Consider the following 17329-nt stretch of genomic DNA (forward strand, 5'->3'; position numbering starts at 1 on the left):
ATAAATAATATATATAAATATAATATATATATATATATATATATATATATATATATATATATATATATATATATGAGAGTTATAGATTCCAGGCGGGGGAACTTATTTGTTTCAGCTTCTTAAGCCATATGTTGGCAGTGCGACATGTTGGAGTCATGCGCTTACGTACAGGCTACTGGTTAAAGGGAGTGTTCAGGAAAATATTAAAAATATAGTACACTGATATTGATTTTTTTCGGTAGGCCTTCTATTTCATGGCTGAAATAGGTTTTGCTGCTGACCCTGTCCACAGCAGTACATTGCTTAGCTTCTGTACCAAATACAACTCTCTGCTTCTCCAAACTGGGGACACAGTGACCGCCATCTACTGCAGGTAATACAATGACTACTGTACCTCATACAGCCCCACTTCCAAAAATTCCACACTATTCCTTTAAATGGTATAATGTTAATGGTGGTGATAGTGTGTTGCTGTACCTTTATCTGCTCACCAGGCTGAAGAGTGTAGTTCTTTTTCTCCCCCACTACCTCAACGTTCACATTGCCCTGCAGTACATGTATGCTGGTGTTGACCAGATCTTCACTTACAAAGTTTTCTAAGTGGAGACCTAAAAGGTAACATGTTCAGTTTGGTAAAGTACCATGTAGCACCAATTATTACAATGGCTAAACAAAAGAACAAACTACAAACATAACTATATTTTTCCATCTAAATGAAAGACAGAACAAGGTTTGTTACCTGGGAAATCAGCGATAAAGACAATCTCAGTCTGATTGTCCAAACTGCCCTCAATTTCCTGGAACTTGGTCCTCCACTGTGACAGGTCCACCAGCAGAGGCATCAGCCATGTGTTTGGTTGGAAAGGTGACCAGTCAGCCTTCACAATATCCACACGGGGATCAAAGATCCTTAGAGAAAAATCCAGAGAAAATTTAAAAAACACACATTCTTACTATTAGTTCATAAGGATTATTTATTCGATACATCTAAATGACTGGTATTTATATATATATATATATATATGCACATTTTTCTAAAGCAAAAGCCACTCATACCTTTGCTGGAAGCGTTCATTGATGGACACCCAGATGTCAAAGTAGATTTCCGGATCAGAGATATTATAGCGGGGCAGGAAGCGATTGAGGCAAGTGGCATACTGCTTTAGCATGTCTCCATGGTCTTTCCAGCGACGGCTTTGTGTGAACACCTTCAGTATACAGACAGTGTAATTATTACTATATTACTAATCAGCTCAACTGTAATTAAGAGAAAATCACAATCTTAAAAGTCAAGTCAGGACGCGGCATAAATAAGTACAAATGTGAAAGCCTGCAGCCAAGTCATTTAGACAGGTGTTTTATCATGCCAGGACTAATGGGCCTAATTTATCTGAAATGCTTTGCAATCTGACTGATGCACATACAGTACATACATACTCTGCATCATGACTGTCTACGCTGCACTGATTTACCATATAGACAAACTGAGTGTAATGGCAACTTCTGTCAGGGGTGTTTTCCACGTAACTCACCCCAGGGTTCAGAAATCCAATTTCCCCAGTTTTTCCATCTTTGTAGGTGATCTTAACATGCTGATGGCTGCGGGAGTGAACCATCATGTCCCATGAGTAGCCGTACAACCCGTTGGTCCAGTTGTTGTAACCCTGCATGAAAACAAAACATTAAATAATAATTACATGCTTATATATCATCAAATAAAATTAAATAAAAAAATCACACTGTAAAAGATTTCTAACACTGTCACCACTTTTTTAAAAATCTGTATATAAACCAAGACTTTATATTCATAAAGAACCAAAAGAAAAGTGTTTATATCAGAAACTGGATAATGAGTATCTTCCTCTTCAGTGCTTTCACCTCTCTGGTGACAACACCAGTCTGAGCTGTTGTTTGCTCAGACTCATGAATCAATAACCGTTGACTCTGATTGAGCAACTATCAGTCTGGTGACTCAGAGAGGATTTAAAATGTTTTTCCTGGCAGCAAAGTACAATCCTATTAAACAGAATTTCTCTGTGTAGAAAAAGTACCGGAAGAACATTATGCAAGGCAGATGTACCTTTGTGATGAAATGAGAGTAAGGAAGAAAGAACTGTTCTATTATGTAGAGAATAGTAAAAATGGCTCCCAGCTTGTGCTTGAGTCTCAGTTTGGAAGATTTGGCAACAGGCGGGGCCTCCTGGCGTTGGGTGCTGGTGCTGTGGATCTCAGTGTAAACACAAGAAGTACTGGGCTGAGGTTCTGTTGAGGTGAGTGGCAGGACTGCCAGTAGGAATGCTGGGAAACGAGCAAAGAATCTTCTTGGCCAATTGGGATAGCAGAAAAGAGGACTGGTGGCCAGCATCGTGTAGGAAAACATCCCTGTGGAGGATTAACATTCTCAGTAAGATGAAGGTAAAATGATACCCCACTAATTAAAGCCAGAATTAAAAAGCATTCATGGCAACAATGGCAAGATGTTTTAATGAAGCACAACAACAGACTCACCAATGCTGAAGAGCTGAGAGTTCATACAGTGGAAGTAGGAGACAAAGAAAAATCCATAAGGTCGTGTGGCATCAAAAAACAGCAGGTAGCCGGCAGTCAGATCCAGAACAAGGCCGCCTCCATGCACCACCAACAGGTTTACTAACTCCACAGGAAGAATCAATCTGAAAAATAATGTGTTGTACAGCAACATCAGAGTGGGAGCACTGACGTAGTGACTAAAGGCTAAAATATCTTTGGACTGAGCTCCTAAATAATACATACTTGAAAGGATCAAACAGCCAATGGTGTGCCAAGTATGACATTGAGTATCCCTCCACCCAATCAGCATCCAACTTTTTGATTCCAGCAATGAAGTATACAATAAATATCTTTGAGGATCAAAATACATTAACATCATTAGATCATCTTTACTAAAGCTATGATCATGAATATTTAAGTTGAAAAACATACAGTATTAGCTGTTATTAGTATCTGGTGCACAGACCTGTGCCCTCAACACAGTGTAATTCCATAGAGGCACGTGAGCATTTCTTATAGAAGGCCTCCTTAGTCCATCGATTGACCTACAAGTAGACACAGGTATAAAAAGGTCTTGTCAATGGCTCAGACATATAGACAGGGCAGAAATGCGTGAGCAAACGCCTATAAACATAACTCACCAGTATCTGTTGCCATCCATGAGTGTGAGCTGAAACCCAATGAGGCCGTAGAGATACGAGTGATTGTTCCAGGCTGTTTTGTCCAGAAAGAAGATGTACCAGTACGTCGAGATGAACATGAGGCAGGAGAGACGGTAGAAACAACCAAGCATGATGCCCAATGCTCCTTCAGTGACACACATAAACACACAGCTTCAGTTAATAATAATAATAATAATAATAATAATAATAACGGTCTTTGTTTCTATTAATTAGTCTGTTTTTACACATAAATATCTGTTAACTTATTCATGGGGAGTCCTCTTCAGCCAGAGTAAACAATTGAATCAAGTCTTCTGTAGCTGTGGGGAGTTTTGTCAAATCTGAGAAAATAACGTCACAGTGATGTTACCCTCTGGTTTGTGGACTACCATTTTAAAACCTTGAGTTTGGCATTTTGGCCATGTGCATTGCTACGCCTGACAGGTCACCCTGGTACGGTCATTCCCTCATAGACTTCTAGACAATCCGACCTATTTTTGCAACCAGTGGAGTCCCCTGCTGGCCATTAGAAAGAATGCAGGTTGAAGGCACTTCCGCAATGGCTTCGGATTTCAGACCCGGAGCATGTGTCCACTTCTTTTTTTTTTAAAATAATGTCTATGTATTTAACTAACAGAGAGGGTCTAACCAAAAGATGTTATAGTGTTGCATTATGGGAAATATAGGGTTTGGAGTTTGACCCATATTAAGGAATAGTCAGGACATCTGACCGTTCTGACCAACTTGGACTATTCTGTCTCGTGGGCAAAATCAAGACAGTTTCTAAACAATAAATACAAAATTATTACAAATTATAGAGAATTAACTTAATTAACAGTAAGAATTATTGACATTGTAACATGTGTAAGTAAATGCTATGGATATGAACATACAATTTATGTTTATTTTGTCTGAGAAGATTATTGCCACTTTTTTTACATTTAATGCATTATAATGTATGTTGTTGTATGTAAACAATCCCAGTTAAAAGTTGTATGAGACACATGTCATATATAAATGGAGTACGTACGTGCATTCAAAACAAACTATTACAGTATCTATAATGTTTTAATAGATGTTTTTAATGCTGAAAATGTCAGTGATGTGAAACATCGACCGAAGACATTAAGTGAAATTCCTCTATGGTCTGAAATATATGTTTATGTTTAGGGGAAACACATGTTGTCTAAAACTGGAAGTGTTGCAAAGAGTAGAACATGGATATGTACCAAGGCTGGTGTGTCAACTTAGTAAAGTACAAGGTTCGTAGCCCTAATGATTTTTTTTAATCAGTATTCATTTACTTTGTCATTGTGTTCTGCTTTCTGTTTGCAGTCTTGCTTAAGCTACAGTGAATGGGGGACAATAAATGGGGGAAAATAAAGGTCTGGAATATGTGCTTTCATCTTCACTACAGACAGCCACCCCACAGAGAGTGGCTCCTATAAAATAACTGCATCTAGACTCAAAAGGGGGATGGGCTTTTCCTTCCCAAGTCTCAGTAAACACTGAGGTGTGAGCCTTGCAACATGTAATTTTTTGGACATAAGCTTCTAACATTGGAAAAATGAGTGTGACCCACCGAGGAACATCACCACATACACCAGATACATCCAATCCAGTGGCAGTGGTTGTAAGAAATTGAAGAGGGGAAAGCGGCACACAGGGGCACCATCCAGGTATTTGTAGTCCAGGTGACTGAGGCCACGTTCCTGTGTGACGTCGATAGCCATCAGCAAACCTACAGGACAGACACACAATGAAGTTGGCAGGGCACACAGATTTGCTGCACAAAAGGTGAATGGGAATGGGAGCAATTTCAAAACAATTTAAACCCAGCAGTCTGAGCAAATGGCATCTTAACTACCGAACAAGCAGCGGAAGATGCCTAGAGATGCAGGGTCAGTGGGACGGTTCAGGAGGGCCACCAGGCTACTCCAGGAGGCCAGGTCCTCCTTCCTAAACCCAAAGATTTTCTCCATCTTGCTTTTGGTCTGTGGTTGATCTTTTGTTGGAGCTGCAGTCATCTTCGCAGTTTCTTCCTCTCCATCACTGCTCACAAGAGCACCTAAAGGATAAACCATAGACCATACACGTGATACAAGGTAGTATGTTTTTTTTTTATGACTAAGAGCAAGATATTGTACTAAACACGATGTCAACGAACTTAATGTGCTTTATTTACAAAACATTCATCTCTTATGTATACACGAAACACGGGTTTTGTTTAGTTAACAGCGTATCCTTGGTTCCATGTTTGCGTAAGTGGCTTTTATATTGGCTAAACAACAACACACCGCCACACTGACTGTCACAGCTAACAATAACCTCACCTGCAGTTGCGCCTCTCGCCTCCATGCTACAAAATGTTGAAAATAAAACGGATTTTGGTTGGGGACAGGGGTCAGAAAAGTCCTCTCTCTGCTCTCCCTGCCCCAGGTGGAGGTGTCCTGCCTGGTCACGTCAGTGAAACGGACAAAGTTACGTGTCACTGTCCCACACACGCAGGCTAGTCGAGGCAGGGAGACGAGGAGGATGTTTGGGGGGATTGGAATGTTGCGAAAGAGGTGCTCGTCGTTTATTGGCTGATTCCTCCGTTGAACACGCCCACTATGGGAACACCCCATACGTCATATCCTGAAGCCAATGGATTCCTCACGGTGGCGTTTGTTAAGGAAGAAGCCCAAATACTTACAGTCACACTTTCCTGGAGAAGGGTTTCATTGTTTTTCTAGACTTCTATAAGGCTTTTGATTCAGTGGAACACCCTTTCATAATAGAAACTCTGAATAATTTTGGTTTTGGTCAAAAATTCATCAGCCTTATTAGTATGTTATATAATGACATAAACAGTTGTGTAGCGTTAGAACATGGTACTTGCTCAAGATTCCCAGTCAGTAGGGGCATTAGACAAGGTTGTAACAGCTCCCCTATACTCTTTATAATGGTCGCCGAATTACTTTCCATTTTAATTAAAAACAATGGAACAGAAGGTTTAAACAATTTTGGAAAGAATATTATAATAAGTCATTTCGTGGATGACACTATGTTATTTTTGAAAAATGAAAGACAAATATCCAAAGGACTAGAATAGCCTAGAGCAGCAGGTGTGAAACTTAATTTTGACAAATGAGAAATATTGGCATTACACGATCAACCAGCCCAGACAATTTGCAATATCAAGGTGAAAACTGAAGTCAAATACTTAGGCATAACTGTCACCAGGTCCAAAGAAATAAGAGAGAAAGAAAACATTTCAAAAACTATTAAATAATATAAAACTATATTGAATTCTTGGCTACAAAGAGACACAACTCTATTTGGAAGGGTATTATTAACTATGATGGAAAGCTTATCAAGAGTTATCTACTACTATGTCACTACATTAGGAGAGCTGACATGATTAAGAGTGTCGGGGAAGGTGGTCTGAATGGCATAGACATCTCTGTTATGAACAGGGTCCTGAAATTAAAATGGCTTAATCCCTTCATTATGCACTATGATTCCATCTGGTATACTATCCCTGATGCAATCTTTAACAAAATGGGAGGAATCAATTTCTTATTGCGATGTGACTATGATTTATGCAAGCTGCCTGTGAAACTGTCTGATTTCTACCAACAAGTTCTCCTGTATTGGAATCTAGTATACAAGCATAACTTTACACCACATAATACGCCCCTGTGGAACAACTGATATATACTGTCTAGGAACAAATCGCTGTTTATGGGAACATGGATGGAAAAGGGAAAATGGGCTGTTCCCCACTTGATGGATGAATTTGCTTATTTTTTAAATTAAAAAAAAAAGATTTTTGTGTCAAATTTAATTTTCACTGCCCAATCAGAGAATACAATAAAGTGATAAAAGCCATCCCAGTTCCCCTTAAAACAATGATCCAGTAGCTTTTGGTGTACTCTGATAGTCAGAAATGAGGTCACTTTGTATTGAAGGCGCAAACCTATGCAGCAAGCAGTTTACTAATAAGTTTTTGAGAAATGTTTTAGCAACACAATACCACTACCATGGAAACTAAAACAGGTCGAGATAGTTAATTTGTGGTAATATTTAATCATGAAACTTGACAAGAATCACAAGTGGCACACAAAAGCAAGCCAAAGTATATAACCTCTGACTGCATAGTAACAGAACACAGGATACCACTGGAGGGCAGTCATGTGTTGAATACTGATGTCTGTCATCTCAGTATTTTGTTCTTTGACCGGGAGGCTTTGAAGTAAAGATAATGCTGTCAGGTATTTACTCTCATATTACATGCCATGTTTTTGATGTTAAATGCTATTTACTCTGGAGTTAAAAGAGAGAGTAGAATTAAGGGCAATCTTGTCATTATTGAATTTTAAAAGGTGAATAACAGTGCAGGATCTTTTCCAGGTTAACATATCCCATCTTTCACAGTGGCAGGAGGAGTAAAGTTTTAACTACTCAAGGACTTGGAAGGTGACCACCTCTGTTGAATCTCAACTGTCTGTATAGAAACTGATGATATGTTTTGACCCTTGCAGATGGTTGTTGACTGAACACTCAGCTCAGCTCAGAGGTTACAGCTTAGCCTGCACTCAGTGAGGTATTCAGATGTGAGTGGGAAAGGGTGAGTGAAGTGGTTAAAATTGACAAAACAAGAACGACTTTGTGGGCTGGTTGCCTTGGAGCCATTGACAATGTCTTATACAACCCAAGTGTACATAAAACCTTTCAACATCACAAGGGAGAATGTTGTTTCAGGAGTGTTTTAGTAGTAAATATGAAAGACTGTGTAGTTTTGTACTACCAAATAATTATAGGGAAAATAGAGACTTTTTTAAAAATGTACTGTATTAGTATTAGGCTATATGTGTAATGATTAATACAATTAAAGCTGTTTTTATTGCTTTTTCCTTCTGAATTCAGTCAACAGAAAGCACAAGTTGACACTTTTTTAACATGATATTGAGCATGCTTGGCTGTTATCTTTTGTGGTCACATGAACAAAAATGGTGGCTGCTCCACCCTTTCTGCTTTCTGTATGGACTTAAACACATTTTAAAGTAAACCCATCAAATCAATCTATAAAAAACAAGATTAAGGCCCTTTAATAGCCTATATACACAGTTTTGGACAGTTTTTCTGTACATAAATTATTAAAATATAATTTTCCTCTCAAAAGTTTCAAGTGCAGTCTTAATTACAGTCTGCATTAGGCAGATGCATAAAAGACTGAACATTGTTGATTTGGCAGTGTCCTTTGGACTTAAAGGAAACCAGAGTGACTGGTCAGGGGCCTATGGTTCAGCCAAGGCCGAATATAGGACAGGTCATCCAGTTTCAGTACAGTCGTCAAGTTGTTTTTATTTCATGGGACAGTTAATAACTGTTATAAAGGCTTATGGAGAATCTAAGGTTTGGATGCAATATGAAGGAATTATTAAATAAAACAAATTAGACATATAATGTAAACAAAGATTTGTGATAGATTCGACTGGTTTTCCAGGCTTGTGTAATAAGTCCGCCTCACGGTAGGTGGCGCTGTTGAGCAGCACAACCACCTGTGACGTAGAAACGCTGCGCCTAACCAGCGAGAGAAGAAGAACAACAAAAGCAGCCGCAGATTTTCAGTTGGTAGTTCCACATCATCTCCTACCTCTGAGTTTACGTTTGCTTTAATTTAGAAAAATGTAACTGAAACAAAATAAGTTTTTTCGGCCTGGAGGCTTGTGTGGTGAAGCAGCTTGTCAGAAGCAACGCTGTTATTGTTTTCTTTTGTGAATTCGGCAGCTAAGCTAGCTCTAAGGTTAGCTCCTCTTCAACTGTCTACGTCTGACAAAGTGTCTGACCTGAGATAATCAGCCGGTGTTTACCGTCCAAATTAACCGACACCTCTCCCTCACGGTGCTAATCATCAGGTAAGGTAGTTCAGTCGTTGTTTGTTGTTAAACAGACTGTACGTCTGGTTTGCATATGCTGAAGTAGGGTTAAGTTATGAAGAAGTTGTCTTGTTATGCACTCACACTCAAAAATACAATTCCATGCAAAGCTCTAGGCTTTTTGGGATAATTTAGTACCTTTCTTTCAGTTAGATATACACATTATAACAGCCCCATATTAACTAACACATTTGTTCTAATGTCATTTGTTTTATTCATCAATAACTTGCTGCTTTTTCTTTCATATATTTTGTTAACGTTAAATTAAATAAACAAGCAATTTGAAGACCACCTATGAAATAATCAAAAAAATGAATCAACAGATTAATTAAGAATGAAATTGTTGGTTGAAGCCCTAAGGAAAAGTAGCAAAAGCAAATGTCCCTCCCGTCCATTACCCTAACAGGGTTTGCTCTCATGATTTTGATATTATAGGTCTATGCAACTCTTTTGCAATACAGTACAGATGGCCTGTTGTTTTTGGCAATTGTTTTGTTTTTGTGATGCTTCTTTGAAAGCTTGAGATGGGAAGTCTGGGCAGCAGGTTCCAGTCCCCCTCTCAGGGACCAGAGGAGGCTGCAGAGGGCACAAGTACCAGCCGCAAGCATGGTTGTGAGTGTAAGAAGAGGAAACGAAATGCCCAGTGTGACTGTGACAGTGAACAAGAGGAGGACGATGCTCTACTAGATACACCTCGCAGGCAAGTCAAGTTTAAAAAAATAAATAAATAAATAAATAAAAAATTTTGTCTAACAATTGTTTTTGTCTCTTGTTTTTTGTTTTGTTTGTGTTTCCCAAACTTGAGTAGGAAAAAATTGAAAAGCACATCGCGATACATTTATCAGACTTTGTTCCTGAATGGGGAAAACAGTGACATTCGCATCTCCGCCCTGGGACAGGAGTGGAACCTCCACAAAGTGTACCTGTGTCAGGTAAAACATTTACACAAAGACAGCCACTGATAAATTCTTTCTTTTATGTGGGTTATCATTGTCTATCACTTAATACTCTTTGTCCTTCTCTTTTCTCTTCCTTCTTGCATTTTGCAGTCAGGGTATTTCTCCAGCATGTTCAGTGGCTCTTGGAAGGAGTCCAACATGATGGAAATCAACTTGGAGATCCCAGACCAAAACATAGACACTGAAGGTGAGAGGACCTCAGTCACAGAAATAAGCAATTGACTGTGTTTGTTTATGTGGTGGGCTGACAGGACTATACTGTTTTGTGTGTGTGTAGCTCTACAAGTCGTATTTGGATCTCTGTACCGGGATGATGTTCTGATCAAGCCCAGCAGAGTCGTCAGTATTCTTGCCGCTGCTTGTATGCTACAGCTGGTCAGTACGCTGAATGAAGTCAGCTGTTGGCTGAAATGTAAAATTACCATCTTGGTTTTTGTTTATGCAGTCATATGATATAACACCTAATCAAGTCTCGTGGTTTGTTGTTGTCTGCAGGATGGCTTGATCCAGCAGTGTGGAGAGACCATGAAGGAAAACATAAGTGCGAAAACTGTGTGTGGCTACTATGCTTGTGCCAGTATCTATGGCTTGGATTCAGTCATGAAAAAGTCAGATTTGAATTAATTTTAATTATTTGAGATTTATGGGTTAATCAGTCTTTAATTCTGTGTACTTTACACTGTGTTTGTGCATCTCTTTCTGCAGGTGTCTTGAATGGCTTCTAAACAACCTGATGACCCACCAAAATGTCGACCTGATGAAAGAACTCGGGTATATATGCTCGGTTCACAATTACTTAGTTGTGTTGTTTTGCCTACATCCTTTGTTAAAGTATCATTTTAACTTTTCTAATTTTATATTAACATGAACCTCAAGATCGCAATGTGTTGCTATATTAAAGTTGTCTTAGTTAGTTTATCTGCTGTGACTTAAAGAGAATGAAATGGCCGTGTTGAGTAACTATGTTTCAAATCACGGTGTAAAAAATATTGTCTATGACCAAACTCACAATTTGTTTCTGTACTGCATTTACAGAGCAGAGGTGATGGACCAGCTCATCCAGTCCTCGGATCTGTTTGTCATGCAGGTGGAGATGGATGTGTACACTGCTCTGAAAAAGGTACATGGAAAAATTATGTACTTTATAACTCTCAGACACACTCATACCATCAGACCTGTTTCTAAGAGCTCTCTTTGTAATTTTTCTCTCTTTAGTGGATGTTTCTGCAGCTCAACCCGTCGTGGGATGGACCAATCAAGCAGCTTCTGCCTGACGCTGATGCCTGGCTTTGCAAACGCAGGACAGGTACTGTTAAGCCACATCTTATTAAACATGCCCTTGATTTTAACAATTTTAACAACAATGCCCTTGATTTTAACCTTCGTTGGATACTTATTAAACAGTTATCTTTATGTGAAATCTTTTTTTGTTGGTAGCAACACAAAGGTGTTTGACTCTGTTTCCAATTGATTCTGTTCTACAGACCTGTGTGAGAAAGAGCCCTTCTTGAACACAGAAGAGGGCGCACCTTTTTGTTCAGTGTTTAAATACGTTCGTCTCCAATACATCATCAACGATCTGGCATCTGCACGTATCCTGGAGAGGGACAATATTTTGCCCCCTGGTAAGATATGGTTCTGTCTGACATGAATGTGATTCTAATTATGCTCTGGAAAAAAATAAATATTTAATTTCACTATCTAGTATCAAAGTTTTCAAGGGCTTTCACGTTACTTGGACAAGTAAGTCCAGTTATGTAGACCAATATTCTATTTCCATCTTTTTGTCTAATTCAGTTGTTTAAGTTGTCTCATTTCATTGTCATTGTCATTGGTATAAAGAACTAAACAGACTTGCTTAGATTTTAAAGACTGGGAGAGAAAGGGAGAGTTTGAGTGGCGGAGAGAGAGAATCAAAGGGAGAAACAGAGTGAGCATATGTCACCAAACTATAAGAAAAACTTAAAGATGAATTGTAAAGCAGTATTACCATTGTTCATCTTAATGTTTACATCTCTTGGAATGATAAATGTTTTTTTCCCATGTGTTTATGCACTGCTTTTTATTCTAACATATTCCAGATTGGTTAACGTCGGTGTACAAAAACCAGTGGTTCGCTATGCTCCGGACAGAATTTGACAACGATAATGGGTGAGAACCTGTGACTGAATAACTGTAATGTCAGAGGACTGTTTCATATGACCACAAGTACTGTATCCATAGAATATGATTTTAATGCTGTTGGGATGATGAATGCACCTGTCTGTCATTAGTCCCCATGAAGCTAACAAAGAGGAGTTCGAGCTGAGCAGTATGCGATGTGGCAGGAAACTGACTAAAGATGGAGATGTGAGTTGAACAGTCTTGTTGTTACAGTAACTTTTATGTATTTTGTTTAATTTCAACAGAAAAAAACCCTAATATTTTCCTCTCCTCAGTACTGCTGGCGTTGGACAGGCTTTAACTTTGGTTTTGACCTGCTGGTGACCTACACAAACCGTTTCATAGTCTTCAAAAGAAATACTCTGAGTCAGCCATGTGGAGGCGCTGTGAGTCTACAACCTCGAAGGCACCTGGCATACAGGTCTGTAGTGCAGTCAGCCTTAGAACATTTACGTAAAAACTGCCTGCAGTTATGTCAGTATTATGGATTTTAAATAAGCAAACTAAGATGATCATTTTGTAAACTAGACAATACAAATGATAAGTATAATTTAGGGTAAAGAGTAACTCTTCTGCAAGATGAGTTTTAAAACAAGTTTAGTAATATAGCATTTGTTGAAGTTGCTTTACAAACAAATAGAAACATACAAAGTTCAGGATGAACTAAGTTGCAACAGAACTGGCAACCTTGTAGTATTTTACTGTGTACAAATTTAATCTGATTTGGAAATAATGAGTAGTTGCTGTCATACCTCTCTAATAATTAAGCAATAATCAATTCACTGTAAGTAGTAGTCTAATCATTAATTATAATACTCTAATCTTATTTACTCACGAGATACAGCTATGTATTTCATAGATTAAAGCAGAACAACAGAAAGATGAATGCCCAAAAAGTTCTGGCAATGACATGAGTGAGTGAGAAACCTGATGGGGGAGAGATCAGACAGAACGGCGGTCACGGACTGTGTGTGCGAGTGTGAGAGAGAGAGAGAGAAAAAGAGAGAGCGCTTTGTTTCTTTAACAGCACGTTATTACTAACAAAAGGTTGTGTTTAACCTTTCTTACGGCTAGGCTAGTAGTCCCAAATGCAGGACTAAGAGAGGGAGGAGACTGGAGTTGGATAAAAGAGAAATATTTATTGCGGTGTTGAAGTGATCGGAAATTGAGCCGGGGAAGAGCGAGGCAGACTGGAATACTAGATGTTGCAAAACCAGGTTGGTGGCTGCAGTGTAGAGCAGAGGGAACTGTAGCGGGGAGTCCAGAGGCTGAGCAGAGCAGGTCCAGAACCGATCAGGGGAATATAATAACCAGGCGGGGGTCCAGAGAGAGCAGACAAGATGAGCACCGTTTCTGGTATCAAAAAGTAACAACAAGTTATTGTGTAAAAGTCGCTTTTAGCTTCTTTTTTTTTTTTTTATAGCCTAAATGTTCACACCATAACTGTCACACTGCAATTGTTATCACTCAGTTTAAAGTGCTCCCACAGAGAAAAGAGCTTCATTTTGTATTCCCTTCGATGTGAACTGGAACGTTACGTTCACTGCTGTGGGTGGATGTGACATGCAGGGGGAAAAAAATCAATATTCGAATCCCAAAATTTAAAATGGAATGTGTACCCTACGATCAAATATTCAAATGCTCGGTCCAGCCCTACAAGAAAGCAAATGAAAGTGTATTGTAGATTTTCAGATAATCTCAAATGATTCCTTTAAAAACAATGTGTATGTATCTTCAGCTTTAATCTAATCTGAACACCTTTACCTACCTTTTGACAATTTTTACTTGTTCAGGTTACGTCTCGCCTCCTTTGACAGCCGTGGAAAGCTGGTCTGCAGTCGCTCAACAGGTTATCAACTTCTCACCCTTGAAAAAGACCAGGTCAGTAGGCACTGTTAACCTGTGTATGTAGACAGATGTATTTTCATGTCAATATATAATAGCAGAAAATGCTGTTCTTGACTTCTTTAATATTCTTCCTTTACCTTCAATGACTCAGGAGTATGTGGTGATGAACCTGGACAGCCGGTTGTTATCATTCCCCCTCTATGTGTGCTGTAACTTCCTGTATACGTCGCCTCATTCGGACCACCGTCCAGATTCCTCAGAACAAGAAAGCACTGCTCGCAGCGTGTCTTGATGCCCATTCAGCAGCCATTAACTGCTACTATTCCTCTGGGAACTCTGGGACACTGACACAAGCTTTGTATGTACAATCCACTGCCACATTTATCATCACTGACATGACATTGGACATACCATTTGCATGCTACGTAACTCAGTAACGTGTTTAGGGAAAATGTTTTGTATCTATGTAATCAGTGTTTTGGCACATTCAGAGATATGAGATATATATATATATATATATATATATACGTTACAGTGGCCAGGAGGGATTAGGCCACCCTTTTGCTTCAGAGCAGCTTGAAACTTTTGACCTCTGTCATGCACTGTCTGCACTGCACCATTTCTCAAGATGGTGAACCTCCACGCCTTTGGAGAGAGTGGAAAGCTGCTTTGGACTGTGCACCTCACAAATTTAAATAGTGACTACATAATGTTTAGATCTGGTGATTGTGAGGACCATGGACAGGTTTGACTTTTTGCTTATGTTAATGAAACCACTGGAATTGTTTTTTCAGTGTGAATGGGGTCATCATCCCCCTGGAAAATGGAAAGATCATAAGGGAACAGCACCAGAGGGTGAAACTAGACCTTTACTGACTCATATGGGAAGTTTCAAGCCTGGTGCTCGTACGGGCAATGTAGACTGTGGGAGCCCTTCGCTCGAAAACTTGACCAGCACAGTGCTGTTATGAGACGAGTGGACATGTTTTCCACTCCATTTTTAACCGGCACACTTTTTTGTACTGCAAGCAGATGATATGCCGCTTATACCAACAGTGTCAATCTAGACTAAAAAAACACATTTCACATGACTTGTGACTGAATCCAAATGGAATAGGTATGGGACAATCTCTGACAAAAGGCTGTAAACAGACTAAATTAAAGTCTGACACTGCATCTCTACCACCTGCTGCTGTTTGATTATCAGCGGAGATGGGTTCATCGTCATACCTGCACTGTTCAAGGAGCTTTCCTCACCCTTGCCGCGGTGAGAAAAGTTGCACGGTCAGTGACTACATTCAACAGACCTCACTTTTGAATTGTGTAAAATTAACTGATAGATGCAGAAAAGCAGAAGTTTTAGCCTGTGTTTTATCACTCTTTAACCCTAGTTAAGTTGGACGTGTCTCCGTGCAATTCTACACCAGACCAGCTGCTGCAGGCTTCAGTCCACCACCTGCTCAGCAACCTGGAAAAATCCCAGATTATAGCCGATATGAAGTATCCCTTGGACTTTGTAAAATAGCATTTCATACAAAATTCTGTTTATAAAATCTTATATGACAAAAACTATCAAATGTCCATTTGCTGGTGTTCAGCTGGTGTCCACTGCAACTCTTTTGCAGTGCAGCTTGTCCCTGTTTGACACATTATGGCAGGATATTTAGACTGCTCCAGTCACTACAATAAGTACCTTAGCAATTATGTTGTTGTACTATTAATTAGGTCACTATTTGTTTGGATATTCTGATGTTACCTCATGCGGTTTTGAAATCCAGTAAATGTGGGGATTTTCAGCGGACATGTACTCATTTTACTCGCCTGTATAGCTGCAACTGTAACTGTCATTAAGTACAAAGTTAAAGGTATTTTTGTTTGGCATTTATTTATTTTTTACTTCATTTGTATGGATTTTTTTTGCTAAAGAAAATATGTATACAATTCTTCGGCAGCCAGTAAAACCGCCCATTCACATGGGCTGTGGTGCTATCACATGATCTCTTTCTCCAACATAGGTCTTTACTACAGCTGCACAGTTAATTGTGTTTTTATGCTTCTGTGGATGTTGCAGAAGTTACTCTTCTGACAAAATTATTATTTTTACTCCAGAATATGAAGAGAATATGGTGCCTTTTGGTGCTTACTCTTATTATTCCCTTTTCCTCTATGCTGAAGCCTGATTTCCTACTTGAGTGATGCTCATTGGGACATATTTACAGTAACATATTTGAAATACTGTCCAGCTATTTTATTCTCTTAATGTCATGTTGTCACATCATGTTCCATATAATCCCATATGAAATTACTCTAAGCACTCAGACTACTCATAGCTCATCATTATCACCTTGTTATGATGACTAATCCTGTAATGATTACGCCTTTGTAATCCACTGATTGGCCATCTGACAATTAAGCACAAAGGTAGGGTTTCCAGAAGGTCTAAACTAAATACTGTAAGAAGCAGAGCGAGACCCCTTTGTGTATTTTCTGTCAGAGTGGCTTAAAGATCAGTGTGTAGGTGGCACAACATTTGGTTTCATTTGGCTCCGCGGTAGTCTGCTTTCCGCAGTAAAGTTTGAATATAATTCAGCAGTCATTTCCCCTTGCTAGATGTTAGTTTGGGTAGAAACCCTCCTTGCCTTTCGAAGAGCTTTCTTACTGTGAGTTTGGAAAGTATACTTTTATCAAGGCTGAGGCCTTTCACTTGTTAATCTACATTCATATGATGTAAAGGACCTAAAACAATTGATATTACTATTTTGTAATTATCAGACAATGCCACGGTTCCCTCAATATTATGGCTATGACTACAGTAACCTTGTTCCATCTGCTGCCTCTTATTCTCAGGCTTGCTGCAATATGTTCTAGGTTACTGACATCTTGTTCTTTCACTCCCTGTGCATAGCTCGATCTCCTCAGAGTGCTTTTCAATTCACCTTTGATTGGTTGTGTAATTGTGTAAAATTGACATTTATCATACTTTTTCTAAATGAAGAGATGAAATGGGTTGTGGGATTTACATCAGGTCTACTGTGTGTTTACTACATCTTGTATTTGTTCATGTACAAAGTTCTCCTGCAGTTACTCAGACTGCTACTGCAGAGAGTGTTCCCTTACTTGTACCATTATTTGTATATTTTGAGAATATTATTTTGCAGCCATTAAAATGTGTCACAAAAGCATCATGGGCATCTGTGGTTGCCTTGTCTCAATACTCGTAATTAGAGTTCATGTTGACATTATG

General features: G+C 39.1%; 2 protein-coding genes across 3 annotated transcripts in view; one reads left to right on the top strand and one right to left on the bottom strand.

Moving 5' to 3' along the window:
- Positions 1-5739, bottom strand: part of ggcx (gamma-glutamyl carboxylase) — a 7786-nt gene extending 2047 nt beyond the window's left edge. Inside the window, exons 1-12 of the mRNA XM_046066341.1 lie at positions 5525-5739; positions 5059-5259; positions 4774-4932; positions 3171-3336; positions 2996-3074; positions 2773-2879; positions 2509-2672; positions 2081-2382; positions 1533-1664; positions 1057-1208; positions 740-909; positions 478-608 (exon numbers count right to left, since the gene is read on the bottom strand). Of these exons, the coding sequence (XP_045922297.1) occupies positions 478-608; positions 740-909; positions 1057-1208; positions 1533-1664; positions 2081-2382; positions 2509-2672; positions 2773-2879; positions 2996-3074; positions 3171-3336; positions 4774-4932; positions 5059-5259; positions 5525-5549 (1788 nt within the window). The 5' untranslated portion in view covers positions 5550-5739. The remainder of the gene's footprint in view (positions 1-477; positions 609-739; positions 910-1056; positions 1209-1532; positions 1665-2080; positions 2383-2508; positions 2673-2772; positions 2880-2995; positions 3075-3170; positions 3337-4773; positions 4933-5058; positions 5260-5524) is intronic.
- A 3057-nt stretch (positions 5740-8796) lies between these two features.
- Positions 8797-17267, top strand: gmcl1 (germ cell-less, spermatogenesis associated). 2 transcript variants are annotated; one of them, XR_006827836.1, is made up of 16 exons: positions 8797-9094; positions 9634-9815; positions 9924-10047; positions 10165-10261; positions 10352-10449; positions 10570-10682; positions 10780-10845; positions 11110-11194; positions 11290-11380; positions 11559-11699; positions 12156-12225; positions 12348-12423; positions 12513-12658; positions 14031-14118; positions 14237-15369; positions 15477-17267. XR_006827836.1 is itself a non-coding variant. In XM_046067023.1 (15 exons), exons 2-15 carry the CDS (start codon positions 9640-9642, stop codon positions 14375-14377), a joined length of 1512 nt encoding a protein of 503 aa, XP_045922979.1. In that variant the 5' UTR covers positions 8797-9094; positions 9634-9639; the 3' UTR covers positions 14378-17267. The 2 variants fall into 2 exon arrangements, 1 of the variants encoding a protein (XP_045922979.1); XM_046067023.1 differs by having other exon boundaries at positions 14237-17267.
- The last annotated feature ends 62 nt before the right edge of the window (positions 17268-17329 follow it).

The sequence above is a fragment of the Micropterus dolomieu genome, linkage group LG13, assembly GCF_021292245.1.
Source record: "Micropterus dolomieu isolate WLL.071019.BEF.003 ecotype Adirondacks linkage group LG13, ASM2129224v1, whole genome shotgun sequence".
Taxonomy (NCBI): Eukaryota; Metazoa; Chordata; class Actinopteri; order Centrarchiformes; family Centrarchidae; genus Micropterus; species Micropterus dolomieu.

Coding starts and splice junctions, on each gene's coding strand:
- gmcl1 (XM_046067023.1), top strand. CDS start 9,640: ATGGGAAGTCTGGGCAGCAGGTTCCAGTCCCCCTCTCAGGGACCAGAG. Junction 10,048..10,164: donor ACAAAGTGTACCTGTGTCAG/GTAAAACATTTA, acceptor TGCATTTTGCAG/TCAGGGTATTTCTCCAGCAT. Junction 12,424..12,512: donor AACTGACTAAAGATGGAGAT/GTGAGTTGAACA, acceptor TCCTCTCCTCAG/TACTGCTGGCGTTGGACAGG.